General features: G+C 54.0%; 2 protein-coding genes across 4 annotated transcripts in view; one reads left to right on the top strand and one right to left on the bottom strand.

Annotated features, from left to right (window-relative positions):
* Positions 1-2,049: 2,049 nt before the first annotated feature.
* SPINT1 (serine peptidase inhibitor, Kunitz type 1) lies at positions 2,050-16,110 on the bottom strand. 2 transcript variants are annotated; one of them, XM_047738613.1, is made up of 11 exons: positions 15,972-16,110; positions 15,134-15,673; positions 6,801-6,928; positions 6,433-6,571; positions 6,179-6,349; positions 5,981-6,007; positions 5,526-5,651; positions 5,358-5,408; positions 3,564-3,734; positions 3,303-3,350; positions 2,050-2,939 (listed from the first exon to the last, which is right to left on the bottom strand). In XM_047738613.1, exons 2-11 carry the CDS (start codon positions 15,612-15,614, stop codon positions 2,716-2,718), a joined length of 1,566 nt encoding a protein of 521 aa, XP_047594569.1. In that variant the 5' UTR covers positions 15,615-15,673; positions 15,972-16,110; the 3' UTR covers positions 2,050-2,715. The 2 variants fall into 2 exon arrangements, with proteins under 2 accessions (XP_047594569.1, XP_047594568.1); XM_047738612.1 differs by having other exon boundaries at positions 15,885-16,042.
* The window catches only part of PPP1R14D (protein phosphatase 1 regulatory inhibitor subunit 14D), a 23,255-nt gene continuing 21,246 nt past the window's right edge, over positions 15,696-17,704 (top strand). The window contains exon 1 of one of the 2 annotated variants that reach the window (XM_047738630.1): positions 15,696-15,979. The gene's annotated coding sequence lies outside the window, so the exon portion shown is untranslated. Of the gene's footprint in view, positions 15,980-16,390; positions 17,377-17,704 lie in introns of those variants that run through there. The other variant, XM_047738629.1, reaches the window with a different exon arrangement.

Genomic DNA, 17,704 nt, shown 5'->3' with positions numbered 1-17,704 from the left:
GGCACTAAAGGAACCGAAACCATTTTGAGTCTTGAAGGATGGATGAATGGCTGGCAGAGTAGGAAGCCAAAATTCAATATCCTCTGAAATGGGGGGGACCAGAGTAACGAGACTAGCCCCTGCCATCTATCTACTACCATTCACTAAGGTCACGGAGGGAATGTGGGGTGATGGAGACCCGAGACTACAAAGATACCATCTGTTGTCTCCAGGAGTTCACAACCTAGAGGGAAGACAGATAAGGAGACAGAGAAAAGGGAGCACTCTCTGCTCAGGGCATGTCTCCCACCTGAGCAAGCGTGGGAGCCTTTGGGGAACAGTTCGGCCAAAAGATGAGAAAGGAGGATGTGGTCCAGCTTGAGTGCACAGTAGTGTGTTAGCGATCAAAAGGAGGCTCATCCTGGGGTGCTAGAAAGGTTCTGTGTTTTTTTTTTTTTTAAGATTTTATTTATTCATTTGACAGAGTGATCACAAGTAGGCAGAGAGGCAGGCAGAGAGAGAGTAGGAAGCAGGCTCCCTGCTGAGCAGAGAGCCCGACTCGGGGGCTCGATCCCAGCATCATGGGATCATGACCCGAGCCAAAGGCAGAGGCCTTAACCCACTGAGCCACCCAGGCGCCCCGAAAGGTTCTGCTTTTTAAAAAGATTTTATTTGAGAGAGCGAGCAAGGGAGCATGAGGGGGGAGGGTCAAAGGGAGAAGGGGACTCCCGGCTCTGAGCAGGAAGTTCGATGCAGGACTCCATCCTGGGACTCCAGGATCATGACCTGAGCTGAAGGCAGTCACTTAACCAACCGAGCCAGCCAGGCGCCCAAGGTTCTGCTTCCTGATCTGGGTGCTTGCCTCCTGGGTGCATGTGGTTATGGAAATTCATGGAGCTGTACACTTCCAGGAGTCAAATATGTACCCTTACCTGCAAACATTTGTAGCCCCCAACCTTTCACATCTTCATGTTTTGTTTTAAGATTTATTTAGAGAGATCATGGGCAGGAGGGGCAGAGGGAGAGTAAGAGAGAAACCCAAGCAGACTCCATTCCAAGCTTGGAGCCTGAAGCTGGGCTCAATCCCATGACCCTGAGGTCATGACCTGAGCTGAAACCAAGAGCTGGATACCCAACTGACTGTGCCCCCCAGGTGCTCCTCCGTGTTATTTTTCTGTACAGCAATTATTATAGTCCAAAAGTATCTCTTTGGCAAGACTAGGAGCCATGTTAGGATTTGAACCCAGTCCTTAGTACCTCTAGGACCCTGGGAACTCAGCTTTGCTGAGTCAGCATCCTGGAAAATGGGGGATAATAATAGTAACTTCCTTCATCACGGGGCTGGGTGCCAGGCAAGAACTTAAGATACATAAAGCACTTACGCAATGCTTCCTGCATGCTTATTTTGACAACATCCGATTGGAGGTGTAGGGCACATAGAAACTCAATATATAATTTGTTGAAGAAATTAATGAAAGCATAGGTTTTTTTTTGTTTTTGTTTTTTTAACCAAACAAAAACTGGCTGAAACACAGCGGGGTGTGGGGTGGAGTACCTCAATTAAAGGGCCCCAGGGCAGGAGCTCAGAGCCTGGGAAGCAGTTACACTCCTGTGAAGAGGCCAAAACTTCTTTGGTGGGGGGGGTGCAGGGGAGACAGCGGTGACCTAGGCCCCCACACCAATAGGAGTGAAGACCCAGAGCTCAACGCCATGCTCCCTCCCTGCCCCTGAGTTCCCCACTACACACGGCACTCAGGATCTGCCCCAGCAACCAAGCAGGCTTGACAGGGCTCAAACCAGGAAGACATAATGCTACCAGGCAGCACAGCAGCCTCCCTGGGCCCCCTTCTTCCGTGGCCCTCTCACCCCTCCCCTCTGGTGGTCAAACTCGGCAATTCTTTCCACCCTCAGGGGCTGCGGGGCAGTTTCGGGAAGGGTGGGAAAACCTGCTAAGCAGGGTGGCCAAAGCGGGACCACGGAACCGGTTGTACAGGGCGGTCCTATTCCACCGCCTCCCCTCTTCCCCAGCAGCCCTGTCCGTCTCCTGCCCCACAGAGCAGAGGCAGCAGCCTCACAGAACCAACCATTTTATTACCCTGTGGGTGGACTGGGGCCTGTGGAAGGCAGAGGAGCGGGTGGGGGTGTGATGCCGGAGAGCCCTGGGGCATGTGGGGAGGACACAGCAGTTGCTGGCTGGCGGGGCCAGGCCTCATTCTTGGAGGAAGGGAAGAGGCAGCCTCTTTCCACTCCTCTTACCCATCCCCATGACATTAAATAAACAAAAAAGCAACTTTACAGCGCAAAATATACAGGGACGTCCTTGACCCTAGCCCTGGTCTGTGCAGAGTGGGAAGGGGAGGGCTTGGGGGACCTCCAGTTTCTGACATTACCACAGGCCCCTTCCCAATGCCACAGGGTGGGGACAGGCCACTGTGACCAAGAAACAAAACTCCAACTTCTTCTGAAATCCTAGGCAAACAGGTCCATCTGTGTGTGGGACTCGGCTCAAAGGTTTTCGGCTCCTCCTAGACCCTGGAGCTTTGTCAGGAATGGGAGGCCGAGGCTTCGTTGAGATGTCTCCCAGAGGGGCTAGAGCCCTGCCTCAGAAGCAGAGTGGGCCTGGGAGCCAGGCTGTAGGAGTCTGGTCCCGCACTTTTCCCCGGCCCAGGCTTCCATCTTGGTGAGGAGGAAGCAGGGCCAGGCAAGAGCTGGAAAGAGGCTGTGAGAGCCCCAGGCTCAGAGGGGCTGGGTAGTGTGGTTATAGACCAGGTGCTCCGTGTCCTCTGTGGTGGAGACCGTAGAGTTGGCAGGGGTAGGGGGCTGAGGGTGGTAGTGTTGGCGGCGGTGGCCGTATCTGTGGAGGCCCTTCCTCTGGTCCTTGAAGAAGCAGTAACCCAACAGGGCTGTCACCACCACGATGCAGGTGACCAGGAGGACTGCAATGGCCACCTCCACGGAGCCTGGGGGAAGAAGGGGCATAATGGAGGCGAGCTCCCAAGGCCTGCTCAGCTCTGATGCCCACCCCCACTCTATGCAGAAGGACCAAGTCAGATGGATGCCAGGTGTGGAACGACCTCCAGCGAATGAGCAGCTGGGTTCCATCAGAAGCTCAAGGAAAGGCCTGGAACTCTGACGGCAAACGTATGACATGCACTTTCCCATGCTTCCTTCCTCTGCTTGTGGCTATGGGTACTCTGTCCCTTTAGCCAACCTCAGGATCCTTCTCAACACAGGTTTCGGCAGTCAGCACTGATCACACGGAGGTAATCCTCGGGAGGACACCCACCCGTCCGTGAGAGGGCAGACCAGGGCTCACCGCTCACCTATGTTAGGAATGGGGCTTTCCCGCCGGAGCCCAAAAACATCCTTCTCTACAAAAGGATGAGGAGAGAAACAAGTCAATACTCAAGGCTCTGAGACTCAGCTGCTCCTCAGCGCCCCAGACCACCCACGGCCACCCTCTGCCACCCCCATTCCGGGTACTCTGATGATGAGCCAGGACTGGCCCAGGCCTGGAGACAGAGCACAGTGCTCTAGCTGAGCCCTTTCCCGCCCCCCTGCCTGAACCCCACTGCCCAGCTCACTGGAGACACCGCGACAGGACGCAAGACACTGCTGCTCCTCCTCAAAGTTGTTCTTGTTGCCATAACAGCCACCATAGGTAAAGCGGGCACAGCGTTCACTGAAGGGGTTGTAGTACCAGCGTGGAATGTTCTCCTGGCAGAGGCCTGTGTCTGGCAGGTCCACACAGTGCCCTGGGGGGTACAGAGCAGGCCAAGGGGTGAGCGGGTCCATGGGGGGCCTCCCTGCTGCCATTCACCAGGCTCCACAGGGTCAATGCTTCTTGCCTCATGCTCAGACGCAGGGAGGGCTTCAGGGGGCCCCAGAAACAGCTGGCCCTTCTGGCAGTTTTGCCAGAAACAAGGAAGACAGATCCTGGACAACAATTTTAGGCCCAGAAATACCCTCCATTGACTTGTGTAACTTTTTTATTGTTATTTATTTATTTATTTATTTATTTATTTATTTATTTATTTTCATTTTCTTTCAGCTTTTCCAATTGTGTCAAGGTCTTGGTTTTTCTATCCAACACTGGATGGTCTTTTAACAAAGAAGGCTCAGGGTCTGAGCCCTATCGGGGCTAGGGCTAAAATTTATTAACATTTTTTTTTAAGATTTTATTTATTTGACAGATAGAGATCACAAGTAGGCAGAGAGGCAGGCAGAGAGAGAGGATGGGAAGCAGGCTCCCTGCCAAGCAGAGAGCCGGATTCGGGGCTCGATCCCAGGACCCTGGGATCATGACCTGAGCTGAAGGCAGAGGCTTTAACTCATTGAGTGACCTAGGCACCCCTATTAACATTGTTTTATTATGGTTATTTTTTAAAAGATTTTATTTATTTATTGGACAGAGAGATCACAAGTAGGCAGAGAGGCAGGCAGAGAGAGAAGAGGAAGCAGGCTCCCCGCTGAGCAGAGAGCCCGATTCGGGGCTCGATCCCAGCACCCTGGGATTATGACCTGAGCCGAAGGCAGAGGCTTAACCCACTGAGCCACCCAGGCGCTCCTATTATGGTTATTTTAATAGTTCATCTCGATTTGCAGCATGTAATAGTGGCTTTCGATGTATGCTAGTGAGATGACATTTCCTTTAATACATTAAGTTTGTTTATTTATAATACATTAAGTTTTAAAAGTACTTGACTTTGGGCACCTGGTGGCTCAGTTGGTTAAGCGCCTGCCTTCGGCTGAGGTCATGATCTCGGGGTCCTGGGATTGAGCACAGGATACTAGGATTCCTGCTTGCTCGGTAGGAAATCTGCTTTTCTCTCTCTCACTCTCTCTGCCCCTCCTTCCTGCTCATTCTCTCTCTCTTTCTCTCAAATAAATTAACTCTTAAAAAAACAAAGTACTTGGGCGCCTGGGTGGCTCAGTGGGTTAGGCTGCTGCCTTCGGCTCAGGTCATGATCTCAGGGTCCTGGGATCGAGTCCCGCATTGGGCTCTCTGCTCAGCAGGAAGCCTGCTTCCCTCTCTCTCTCTCTCTCTCTCTCTGCCTGCCTCTCCGTCTACTTGTGATCTCTCTCTGTCAAATAAATAAATAAAATCTTAAAAAAAAAAACAAAAACAAAGTACTTGATTTATAGGAAAAATGCTAAGTAAATCACGTCTCGGTGATATGCAGGCATGGTTCAATCTCTGAAGGTGTTAAGAGGAGGACCCATGCTTGGGAAACATGGAAATGAAGAGAGCCTAGTTGCCCACCAGCTTTCTACCTGCAGGGGACAAACCCAGCAGGCCCCTCAGGCACCCTGGAACAGTGAGGGAAGACAGCAGTGCCGGCCTCTGTCCCGACCCTGGGCACAGGGAAGAATCTCACCTTTGTCACTGCGGAAGTGGATGTTTTGGAGCTCCTCAAAGCCATTGGTGTCTGCAAAGGTGAAAGGTCAGAGGCCCAGGCCCCACAGGGGTCTCCCCCGGGGTGCAGGGTGCACAGTGCAGGCCTCCCCCACCCTGGCCCACCGCCCCTCCCTCTCCTAGGCCTCACATTTCTCACAGGTGGCCTCGTCAGAGGCATCGGGGCAGTCGGGAGTGTCGTCACACTCCAGGAAGCTGTCAATGCAACAGCCGTTGCGGCAGCGGAACTCGGCGGGGTGACAGGTGCCAGAGCACACTGGGTGGGGCAGGATGGCAATAAGGGTGAGGTCAGGCTCAAGCACAGGTCACCAGGTACCAAGAGTCCATCATCGACCTGGCCTCCTCTACCCCAACATGGCATTATGACATGTCCCCTGCTCCCCGACTGGCACCCCCGCCCCCGACAAGCCCTCCCGCACACAAACTGGGCAGATCCTGACAGGGTGCTGGGCAGCAAGGGGTGGGACACTTGTGGTCCTTCCACATCCTACGAGGGCAGGAATGGGCTGGGCAAAGGGAGCTGGGGCGGTGACAAAGCCATGACCTAGCCGAGGTGAGGGGAATAGGGAAAGGAGCAAAGCTCACCCGGACCGTGCCTTTCCAGTGAGGGGCCTAGAAGAAAGAAAACAGATGAGTGAGAGGAGTCAGTGCCAGGTCCTGGCAGGGATGAGCTGACAGGGGCGCCTGGAAATGGAGGACTCCCCCGCCCGCTGCCCTGACCTTCGGAGAGACCACCCATGGGGAAAGTCACCTGAGCCCCAAAGCTACCCCATAAAGGCCCACCTTGCACATCCCTGCAGGCTAGCTTGCACTCCTCTTCCCGAAGATAGTTGTTCTTATTGCCCAAGCAACCTCCGTAAACGAAACTCTTGCAAATCTGTTCTTTGGGGTCGTAGTACCAGCGGGGGAAGGAACCGCGGCAGCGGCCCACCTTGCTGGACGCGAGGCAATATTCTGGGGGTAAGGGAAATCTTGTGAGGGGCCCCATCCACAGAGAGGGCTGGCTCCACGAATGGCCTCCCTACCCCCTCCCTCACCTTCTGTCTGCTTGGGGGATAGCACAGTAACTGTGACATTGGTCATGCTCTCTGGCTGGTTGGAATGGGCCGCTGTCAGCTGGAACACGTAGGCGCCTTCCTTGAGTCCCCACAGCTTCACCTGGTCCGGCTCATTCTTCTACACACAGGAAGAGCCATGAGGCTGGGACCCCCAGATGCCGTTGGGCTGCCCCAGGTCCTCCCTGCCACACAGCCACCCCCACAGGGAGGGCACAGGGGCTTGGTATTAAAGGGATCCTTGGCTTCTATCCACTCCACCCATCTGGAATCTCAGATTGGCCTGTGGCCCTGGAAAGGGGGCCCTGGAGAGCTGAAGTGGGAGTCAGGGAGCCAGTCCAGTGTCTCACCTCTACTCTGACATCCGTGTCACCCTGTAGTAGGTACCAATCTGTGTTCTCCATGTCCTTCAGCACCAAGGGTTCCTGGGGCTGCACCTTCAAGTCTATGCCTGCCCGGACCTTGGGGATCCGGGGCGCTGAAGAGGAAGGTTAAGGTCAGGTCAACTCTCACAGAATGGACCAGAGCTCTCCTGAAGTGGGGGAACAATATGGAGCCACACAGGGGCTCAGCAGCATGCATAGGGCCCAGGCAGGGGCTCACAACTAAATCAGCATCCTGCCCTCTATTTAGATGTGTCTTTGGTATACTGAAGGCATTTTTGTTTTTAAGGATTTTATTTACTTATTTGAGAGAGTGAGAGAGAGAACATGAGCAGGGGAGAAGGGGCAGAGGGAGAGGAGAAGCAGGCTCCCTGCTGAGCAAGGAACCCAACATGGGGCTCAATCCCAGGACCCTGGGATCATGACCTGAGCTCAAGGCAGATGCTTAACTGACTGAGCCACCCAGGCGCCCCCTGAAGGCATTTTTAGGGTAAAACCTGCTTCTGGAAGCAAAATACAGAACAGCATGTGCCATCTGATCCCAAATAAGGAAAAAATATGCATGAGAGAGGAGCTTATTCCCATTTTCTGTAACAACCAGGTACTTCTGCTAACTGCTTTAAAAAGTTAAAGTAAGGGGCGCCTGGGTGGCTCAGTGGGTTAAAGCCTCTGCCTTCGGCTCAGGTCATGATCCCAGGATCCTGGGATCGAGCCCCGCATCAGGCTCTCTGCTTGGCAGGGAGCCTGCTTCCTCCTCTCTCTCTGCCTGCCTCTCTGCCTGCTTGTGATCTCTGTCAAATAAATAAATAAAAATCTTAAAAAAAAAAAAAAGTTAAAGTAACAATATTTTTTGAAAAGCCAAGTAAGTAACACTACTACCCCTCATTCTGTTGGTCTGGATTGCTGTCTGGGAAGGCCAGCCTGGTAGAGGTCTGAAGCACAGAGTCCTTGGGCAGCAACATGGCAAGCCTTGGTGTCCCAGAGCTTACAGACATGGGAGGAGAGTGCCTGCCTCTGGCACCGCAGACGGACTCTGCCTCCCCTTACGAGGGGTCTCCAGGGAGTCACACCCTCCCTCAGTCTGACAATGTGTGTGCCTGCGGCTTCCCCCAGTCTCAAGTTAGGGGTTTCGGAGAAACAAGATCAAAGCAGGATTCCTGGGGCGCCTGGGTGGCTCAGTGGGTTAAGCCGCTGCCTTCGGCTCAGGTCATGATCTCAGGGTCCTGGGATCGAGCCCCGCATCGGGCTCTCTGCTCAGCAGGGAGCCTGCTTCCTCCTCTCTCTCTGCCTGCCTCTCTGCCTGCTTGTGATCTCTCTGTCAAATAAATAAATAAAATCTTAAAAAAAAAAAAAAAAAAAGGCAGGATTCCTGCCTATACTAGGATGAATGCTGGGACCCGAACTACTCCAGTTTGGAGTAGTTTAACTCCAGAACTTGTCAATGTGACCTTCTCTGGAAAAAAGGTCTTGGCAGAAGCAACAAAGTTAAGCATCTCCATATGAGATCATTCGGGTTTAGCTGACTAGGCTGATCCGATGACACATGTCTTTATAGAAGACAGAAGAGGAGAAAACAGAGTGAAGGGAAGCCGTGTGAAGATGGAGATAGAGATGAGAGTGATGCAGCCGCAGCCAAGGAACACTTGGAGCCTCCAGGAGCTGGAAGAGGCCAGGAAGGCTCCTCCCCGAAGCTTCAGGGAGACCTGGGCCCTGCCAACACCTGGATTCCAGAGTGCTGGCCTCCCGAACTGTACGACAATAAAATTCTGTGGTTTGGGGACGCCTGAGTGGCTCGGTTGGTTGGTGGACTGCCTTTGGCTCAGGTCATGATCCTGGAGTCCCGGATCGAGTCCCGCATCGGGCTCCCAGCTCCACAGGCAGTCTGCTTCTCTCTCTGACCTTCTCCTCGCTCATGCTCTCTCCCACTGTCTTTCTCTCTCAAATAAATAAAATCTTTAAAAAAAAATTCTGTGGTTTGGTTTGTAGTACTTTGTTTCAGCAGCTACAGGAAGGGAGATGCTGCCTTTGAGGGGACTCCAGTCCTGATGGGCAGATGACACTGAGCACCAGGAAGCAACATGGGAGAAAAGACCAGTCAAGATGAAGCAATGCGTGGTGCGTGTCCCAGACAAGGAAGCGGACAGGCCGAGCAGGAAGAGGCCACAGGAAGTCAGAGCCCCAGCGGACAGCGGAGTAATGAGTTTCTAATTTTTTAATTTTTGTCTTTTTTTTTTGGTTTGGCTGTGGGGAAGAATGTGCTGTGCTATTGATAACAGCAGAAAATGTGAGCCAAAAAAAGGAGCTGGGGTTTTGCAAGGCAGGTCTGGAGGACAAGAAAAGGCCAGCGTGGTGAGACATACCTCAAAGGGTTCTCAATGCGGAGCCAGAGCACGTGGACACAGCAGAAATGACATTCAAACATTTAAGAACTGGCGCTACAGGAAGGGAACAGCCATGGCCATGAGCAGTGGCAGGGTCCTGGAGCCCAGGGCTGCACCAGACACGGACTTCCTAGATGCATGATCGAGGTCCAGGAGTCTAGAGGAAGGGGCCCTCCTGAGCTCCAGGATACAGCAAGTGATCCCTCTGTCCTGAATTACTCCCCGCCCCCCTTTTTAAAAATTTATTCATTATTTGACAGGGAGTGAGAGTACAAGCAGGGAGATAGAGGGAGAGGGAGAAGCAGGATCCCCACTAAGCTGGGAGCCCGATGTGGGGCTCCACCCAGGACCCTGGGATCATGACCTGAGCTGAAGGCAGCAGACACTTAAACAACTTAAACAACTGAGCCACGCAGGTGCTTCCCCCCTCTTTAAAGATTTTATTTATTTGTCAGAGAGAAGGAGCACACCCAGGGGGAGGGGCAGAGGGAGAAGCAGGCCCCTCACTGAGCAGGGAGCCCAATGCAGGAATCGATCCTAGGACCCTGGGATCGTGACCTGAGCTGAAGGCAAATGCCCGACTGACTGAGCCACCCAGGCTCCCCATCTTGAATTACTTCTCTGAAGCGAGGAGGCCAGTGAGGGGACCAGCACAGCAGTTCAGGGCACATGCGAAGGGAGTACTCGGAATTAGAGGGAATGGAAGGGAGGATGTGGTCAGAATGTCGGACAGATGCTTCCATTATCTGACAGGCACTGGCAGGTAGAAAAGAAGTCAGGACGCAGACAGAAAGGAAACCCAATCTAGAGGGAACCTGGGGGGTTCAATCAGAGAAGCTGAACTTGAGGGAGGGAAGACCACTGAGAGGAGTGACCAGCGGGCAGCAGAAGTGTGCATGCGAGCTCCAGAGAGGCCAGAGATGGAGAGAGACATGGAGCTGGGTTTACTGACAAAGCTTCCAAGAGTTTAACTTAGTCTGCTGGCGACCGTATCATCTACAGTAGTAACTGACAAACTTTGGCCTGCAGGCCAAATCTGGCCCACTACCCGTTATACTTCTAGATGGTTGAAAAAAATCAGAAGATTAGTATTTTTTTTTTAAAGAATTTATTTATTTGACAGAGAGAGAGAGAGAGAGAGAGAGAGAGAGATCACAAGTAGGCAGGGAGGCAGGCAGAGAGAGAGAGGGGGAAGCAGCCTCCCCACTGAGCAGGGAGCCTGATTCGGGGCTCGATCCCAGGACCCCGAGACCATGACCTGAGCTGAAGGCAGAGGCTTTAACCCACTGAGCCACCCAGGTGCCCCAGAAGATTAGTATTTTGTGACAGGGGAAAGCACCTAAATTTCAAATGTGCATCCATGAATTGGAATACAGCTTTACCTGTTTGGTTACATATCGTCAACGGCTGCTTTCGCGTTACAAGAGAGTGGAGTGGCTGGAACAAAGATTATACGGGCCACAAAGCGTAACATAATTCCTATTTGAACCTTAACAGGAAGTTTGCTGACCCTTGATCTAAGTCACCTACGTTCCTAACCATCATGCCACAACTGCATTCTTGCCCCTTTCCAGATCAGAAAACTGACACCAGAGAGGTTCAATGACTTGCCCGGGGTCACTCAGTTTTTGAACAGAAGAGTTGGGATCTGGACCCTGGTCTATCTGACTCCATAGCTCTTTCTAAGACACCATGCTGTAAGTCACCCATCTACTTAGAAATGTGATTGTGACTACTTTTTATAATCTCAGGGTTGTTTTTAACTTAGGCAGTACATATATAGGATAAAAAATTCAAAAAGTACAAAAGAGGGGCACCTGGGTGGCTCAGTGGGTTAAGCATCTGCCTTTGGCTCAGGTCATGATCTCAGGGTCCTGGGATGGAGCCCCGCACCCAGCTCCCTGCTCAAAGCGGAGTTGGCTTATCCCTCTGCCCCTCCCCTCCTGCTCATACTCTCTCAGATAAATAAAATCTTTTTTTTTTTTAAGATTTTATTTGACAGAGAGAGCCCAAGAGGGAACACAAGCAGGGGGAGTGGGAGATCCACTCGTACTATTTTGTGTATGTGTTTGTATCAAGAGAGATAGTACTGAATTCAGAAGCATGCGAGATCTCTTTCATGGTTTTCCCACAGTATGTTTTGGAAATCATTCCATAGCAACATGGAAACAATTTCCTTTTATTTCTGGCTGCACAGTACTCAGTATATGAATGCACCATAACTTACAACTTAATTAACAAGTACACCGGTCTCCTCGTGATTTAGATTCTTTCCTTTTTTCTTTCTTCTCCTCTCCCTTCCCTACTAAGAACTAAACCAGACTGCCTCAGGTTTATTATTATTATTAAAACAGCATTACCATATCCAATTATAGGCTGTGTTGATGGACATTTAGATGGTTTCCAATTCTTCAGTGTTATAAACAGTGAGTAACTGGCTGGTAAGTTGGTTTACACACATGTAAGTATGACCACAAGATGAATTCCTGCAAGTGGAACGTGTTGGGGGCTATGTGCATTTACTGGGGTTGGTTGTTGTTGTTTTAAAGGTTTTTTTTTTTTTAAAGATTTTTATTCATTTGACAGACAGAGATCACAAGTAGGTAGAGAAGCAGGCAGAGAGAGAGGAGGAAGCAGGCTCCCCGCTGAGCAGAGAGCCCGATGTGGGGCTTGATCCCAGGACCCTGAGATCATGACCTGAGCCGAAGGCAGAGGCTTTAACCCACTGAGCCACCCAGGCGCCCCTGTTTTTTTTTTAATATTTTATTTTTTGACAGATCACAAGGAGGCAGAGAGGCGGGGCAGGCGGGGGGGGGGGGGAAGCAGGCTCCCCTGCTGAGCAGAGAGCCAGATGCGGGGCTCCATCCCAGGACCCTGAGATCATGACCTGAGCCAAAGGCAGAGGCTTAACCCACTGAGCAACCCAGGTGCCCCATTTACCGGGTTTTTAAAAAGTTTTTATTTATTAAGTAATCTTCACACCTAACATGGGGCCTGAACTCACCATCCTGAGATCAAGAGTCGCACACTGTTCCGACGGAGTCAGCCAAGCGCCCCCTTTTACAGTTTGGATGGATATTGTTGAACTACCCTCTAGTAAGGCTCTACAGAGAGTTATGTCAAGCGTTGAGAGTGAATTGAAAGGAAGAGAAGGTAAGAGATAAGAATGCTAGTGGGAGGCTGAGTCACAGAGATTCCTCTTTGATGAGGCAGACTCACACAGGGTGGACCCAAGGGGGAAGACGAGGACACACAGGGTCAGTGAAGGGATGGGAGGAGAGAACTTCCACAGAAAAGCATATCAGACACAGGTGTGGAGGCCTAGAAGAATGAGAAAAGGAGGCCCTGGCTTCCCGGGGATGTGGGGAAACAGAACCAGAAGAGCAGGAAAGAAAAACCCCTGTCTGGACCGAACCCACACTCTGGGGGCCTGGCTGGCAATCAGTAAAGGGTCCAAGAGGAACAGATTCTGGGGTGACCTCTAAGAGACAAGGCCACGGGGGTGCCTCCCTCGTTACATTCTTCAGAAAGCTGAAGACAAGACACGTGCCAGTCTCCCTAGCAGACAGACAGGCTAGCCCCAGTGGACAGTGGAGTGATGCACCAGGCCTTGGGCCAAACCAGCCACATCCACCCAGCCCCAGGCCCTGGGAGCAAGGGGCAGATGCTCTGCCCTTCCACTCCCTACTTCCTACCCCCTCAAGAGGACAAAGGGCCAGAGTGGCCATAAAGCCAGCCCCGCCCCCTGCTGCCAGGCCTCAGGACATCTCCAGGAAACAGACTCCTCCTCCTAAGCCACTCCTCCAACAGAAAGAGGGGGAGGGCAAGTGAGGGGAGTGAAGGAAAGACCAGGGTGCTCAGGAGGCCAAAGGAATCTGGACTGGACTGGCCTGGCCACAGACAGGGAAAGGGGAACAAGCTAACCCACCCTGTTGAGGATTTTTCTAACCTGTGCAAGAATCAAAGGCTTAGATGCCCCGAGCCTCTGTCCACCTTGCCTGTCTTGATCCATCTGAGCCTCCAGGATGGCTTTGTCCAGCTTTTTCCCACCTCCAACCTCTAGTGAGGCTCATCTGAGAATGGACTCCTTGATACCAAATAGCTCCCCTCCACCCCCCAGAGCACTGCAGCGCCCTTAAAAATGGCCTGGAGCTCACACTCCGTTCACACCCTACCCAGCTTCCTCAGTGACCCAGGAAATCCCCACTCCACCCTGTGTTGTGCAAACAGGCCAGTCTGTTGGGGGGGGGGGTTTCCAAATGAGGAAGGTTGGTCTCAAGACCAGGGAGCCCCAACCAGCTCATCTCCCTGACCAGAACCCAGAGGTTTAGGTTCGGGTTCTGGAGTGGGGCTCCCATGGACCCTCTATCAGAGCAGGAAGGCACAAGCAGCTCAGGTCAATTAGTGTCATCTCCACCTACACTCTGTGCCACTTCCTTGTGGAACAGGCTCAGGCCCTGGGCCAGTGGGATTCAGGTGGCCCAGCCTAGCCCAGAGATGGTACCCACTCTCCACCTCCCCCACCCGGAATTCTCATCCCACCGTTTCTCAGAGAGCCAGGAGAGCTACTGGAAGGACAGGGAGAAGAGCAGGTCCTTAACCTGAGAGAGAGACACTGGCCCAGGAAAAAGCTAGACAGTCTCTTTTTCCACTTTCCAGAACTGAGACCACCCCCAGACTGAGCACCAGCCCAGTCCTAGCCCCCAAATTGCCCAGCCTCTGCTTCTGTTATCTCCTGAGCTATTTTGGGTCAGAGTGCTGGGTTTCTACCAGAAAAGGTGGTCTTATGCAGGAAAAACAGCACGGGACTTTTGAAGATCCTGCCTGGGTTGAGTCCCACATCTCCCATATATAAGCAGTGCTATCCTGGGCTAATTATTTAACACGGGAGTCAGTTTCCTAATCTAAAAAGTGGGCTGACGACTAATAGCACCCTTTTCAGAAGTGGCTGTCATGAGGCTGAAGTCAGAGGCTGAGTGGTACAGCCATCAGTCAACTATCAAGTGCTAACAGAGGTTATCAGCTGTGACCCATCCCTGCCCTGGAGCCCCACCTGGCCAGAGCAGCGGAAGAAAAAATGGGGAACGAACGTCTCTGGAGGGGCCCTGATCCCAGTGCACTGCTCAGTCCCAGGAGGAAGGAAGAGCCCCCACCTTGCTCTTATCCCTGGAAGTAAACAAGGCTACCACATCCTCAGCTGGGAGAGCCCTGCCTGGCTCACCGCGTCCACACACACCTGCCTGGACAGCTGACATCCCTCCCCTACCAGGTACACATACCAGTGGGCTGACTCACAGGGCAACCCTCGTCACCCCCACCCCAGAGCCTCTGGGTACTGTGCCCACAACACCATCCCTTCCCCTTTTAGGTCAACCCCTGACCAGGCTTGTCTTTTAGCTTCTGGGGTCTGGCCCTTTCTTCCAGACCACCAAAAGGCCAACAGATGGGGACAGGGGTGCAGACAGAAGCCAATTTGTCCCTGCCTGGCAGCAGAGCAGATATCTTCCCCCAGGCTCACTCAATAGGGCCTCAAGGTGCCTAGAACAGTGCTTGGCAGGGGGTGCTTACCTAGTCACCCTGCGGCCCCCAGGCAACTCACTCCCTGACTGCGCATATCACCGTCAGGAACCAGGACTGGCAAGGAGCTGCCTCCTCTCTCCCAAACACACATCCAGGAGCACCAGCCCATTCAACATCCTGAATTCTGGACCCAGTGTCTGGGCTCTAGAATGTTTCCCTCCCCACTCAGGTAGCCTGGCCTTTGTTTACTGCTTGTACTGCCTACTTCTAAGGAGCAGTCGGGGCAGAAAGAGACCGTCCTCCTTACTGCTTTCTGATGCTCGCCTTCCCCAGGACTCCATGACCAACCCCCTTTCTAAGTTTCCCCAAATCCATCCCACCCGTTTCCCTCGTCCTTACCGCCAAAACCCTGGGTCCGCAGCTCGCGGTAGGACTGGTAAACTTCCCGCGTGAGGTAGTTGATGAAGCCCTCCCTGGGCGCGAACTTGCACACGAAGTTCTGCTCATAGAGGCAGTTCATTAGGAAGCAGGCTGCAATGGCGTCCTCCCCGCCGTCGGGCTGCAGCTCCACCAGCGCCAGGTTGCAGTTCTGGGTGGTGCAGCAGGCGCGCACGCAGTCCCAGCCGCGGCGCAGGGTGGGGGAGCCCAGGAAGGTGGCCCCGTTGCTGACCGAGGCCTCGGTATCGAGCACGAAGGCAGGCACCCCGGCGGTAAAGCGCTCCAGACAGGGGGCTCCCGTGGGCAGCCCGGGGGGCGCGGGCGGCGGCCCAGCCTCGGTGCCCAGGAGGTCGAGCGCGCACAGGAGCCACACGACGACTGCTGGGACGCGGGCCTGGGAGAGGCGGGAGCAGGCCATCATCCTCCCCTGGGCCGTCGCCATCCTCCCCACGGGGGTCACCTTCACTGCGCGGGCCTGTGGGCTCCGAGGGTGCTAGCGATCTGAAAGAGGGTAGGAGACGGGGAAGGAGACACACGGGATCAGCCCGACGCTTCAAGGGAGGCGAGCCGGCCGGGAGTTAAGCCGGGCGGAGGGCCGGGGAGCACCCCGCGCCCGGGGGGTGAGGAAGGGGACGCGGACCACGTCAAGCACACTCCGGGTGAGCCCGCAGCCCGACGGACGGTCAGATGGACGGCTAAGGAGCCCACGTACCCGGACACACGCAGCAGCGCGGAACAAAGGACCGAACATGCTCCGAGCCCGCTCCGTCCGCGCCTCGCGCTCCGGGGCCCGGGTTACCTGCGCAGGTGAGTGGGGTGGGGCCCGGCCTGCCGAGGTTCCGGTCCCGGCTTCCAGCGCGGCTCGGGCCGCCGCTTCCGCCCCCGTGCAGGGTGCGCTGGGGCTCGGCCTCCTCCTCTTCAGGTTTCTGGTGAAACTGAGTCAGTGCGGCCGGGGCGGGGCGGACATTAACCCCGGCTCCGCCGGCCCCGCCCACGCCCGGTGCGCTCCGCCAGCCCAGCCCCGCCGAGCCCCGCGGAACCGCCGCCCCGCGGCCCCCGACTCTCCCGCGCGGACTGTTCCCCGCGGGGGCTCTGAGCGGCGCCCCTCCGGCCTGCTCTACGTCCGCTCCGCCGAATCCAGGCTCGAGGCGGGTCCCGCGCCCCAGAAGTGCAGCCGGATCCCCGGGGGCCCGGACGCCGCCGAGACGCTGCAGCGAGGTCGCCCACTCGGGGGTCGGGCGCTCCGCGGCGGCTGCCTCCGGCCTCCCTTTCCGGTCGGGGCCGTCATTCCCAATCAGGCCTGAGGCGCTGGTGAAGGGACTGGGGGAGGAGAAACCCGGGAAAGCCCGATGCAGACGATCTGGCGGGCGTCGCCAGCCCTCGGGAAATCATTTCCATCTCGTGTCAGGAAGAGATCCCCCGAAGCTGTGGGGTTGCACCTTAGATAACTGGAATCCGGGATGCCTGTTCCAGCGTCACCGCCCTAGCCAGCTCCGGGAAGCCCTCCTTTCTGCCAGAGGCGATTCCCTCTTCCACGCTCCCCTGTGGGACCTGCCGTGGCTCCATTGCGTTTGAGGCCCTTCCATACCGTGTATCAAGGCTTACGTTCAGGTCTCCGTCCGAGCTGAGTCCCTGTTAGTTCACTGGTCTGCTGCCTCGTCCCCTGGAGCACAGGTTCCCTCTTCTCTCCCACGAAGAAGCTGTTCCTGGTCAAGAGCTGGCCATTCTCTTCCAGCAGAATGCCATCCTTGAAAGCTAGAGATTCCAGCTCACCAAAGTAGTTTAGATAATGACCTTCACAGAACCGTGAGCTCCTTGAAGCCGAGAGTGAAGAACTCCTCTTAAAGACTATTCCTGCAGAGCAAGATGGGTCCTATTAATGCTCTCCCAAAAAAGAGATTCCACACCTTTTCACAATGACTTAACAAACCCCACCCAGTGGAACATTCTTCCTAATTTCTCATGTAGAGCAGCTTTACCTACTAAGTCCTGTAGCCAACCTGTTAATCATTTTCCTGGCTGAACTGCAACATCCCCCAGTTGCCTACCTTCTGGGTGTTGGGGTGGGAATCTGGGGTCTGTCCCCCTTCTTTGGATTTTCTGCTTTTTTCCCACTGCCCCCAGCACAGTGGACATAGGGCAAGGATGTTATGCTGGGAGTGAAGCAAATGATTGTGCAGTTACTGGGAAGAAAGGATTTTGTTGTGAGTTGATTTTTGCCTTCCCCAGTACACTATACACACAAGAATCCTAACACAGGAGACTATTACCTATGGTAACATTACATAACCATAGATTTTTTTTTTAAGATTTTATTTATTTATTTGACAGAGAGAGATCACAAGCAGGCAGAGAGAGAGGAGGAAGCAGGCTCCCCGCCAAGCAGAGAGCCCGACGCGGGGCTCGATCCCAGGACCCTGAGATCACGACCCGAGCCAAAGGCAGCGGCCCAACCCACTGAGCCACCCAGGCGCCCCTACATAACCATAGATTGATCATTACATCCATCCACACCATTATGAAAACCTATAT

This window comes from Lutra lutra, chromosome 7, assembly GCF_902655055.1.
Source record: "Lutra lutra chromosome 7, mLutLut1.2, whole genome shotgun sequence".
Taxonomy (NCBI): domain Eukaryota; kingdom Metazoa; phylum Chordata; class Mammalia; order Carnivora; family Mustelidae; genus Lutra; species Lutra lutra.
This window is presented reverse-complemented; position numbering and strand designations above follow the sequence as displayed.

Coding starts and splice junctions, on each gene's coding strand:
- SPINT1 (XM_047738613.1), bottom strand. CDS start 15,614: ATGGCGACGGCCCAGGGGAGGATGATGGCCTGCTCCCGCCTCTCCCAG. Junction 6,929..15,133: donor GCGGACCCAGGGTTTTGGCG/GTAAGGACGAGG, acceptor CTTCCTCTTCAG/CGCCCCGGATCCCCAAGGTC. Junction 6,008..6,178: donor AGCCTGCAGGGATGTGCAAG/GTGGGCCTTTAT, acceptor TCTTTCTTCTAG/GCCCCTCACTGGAAAGGCAC.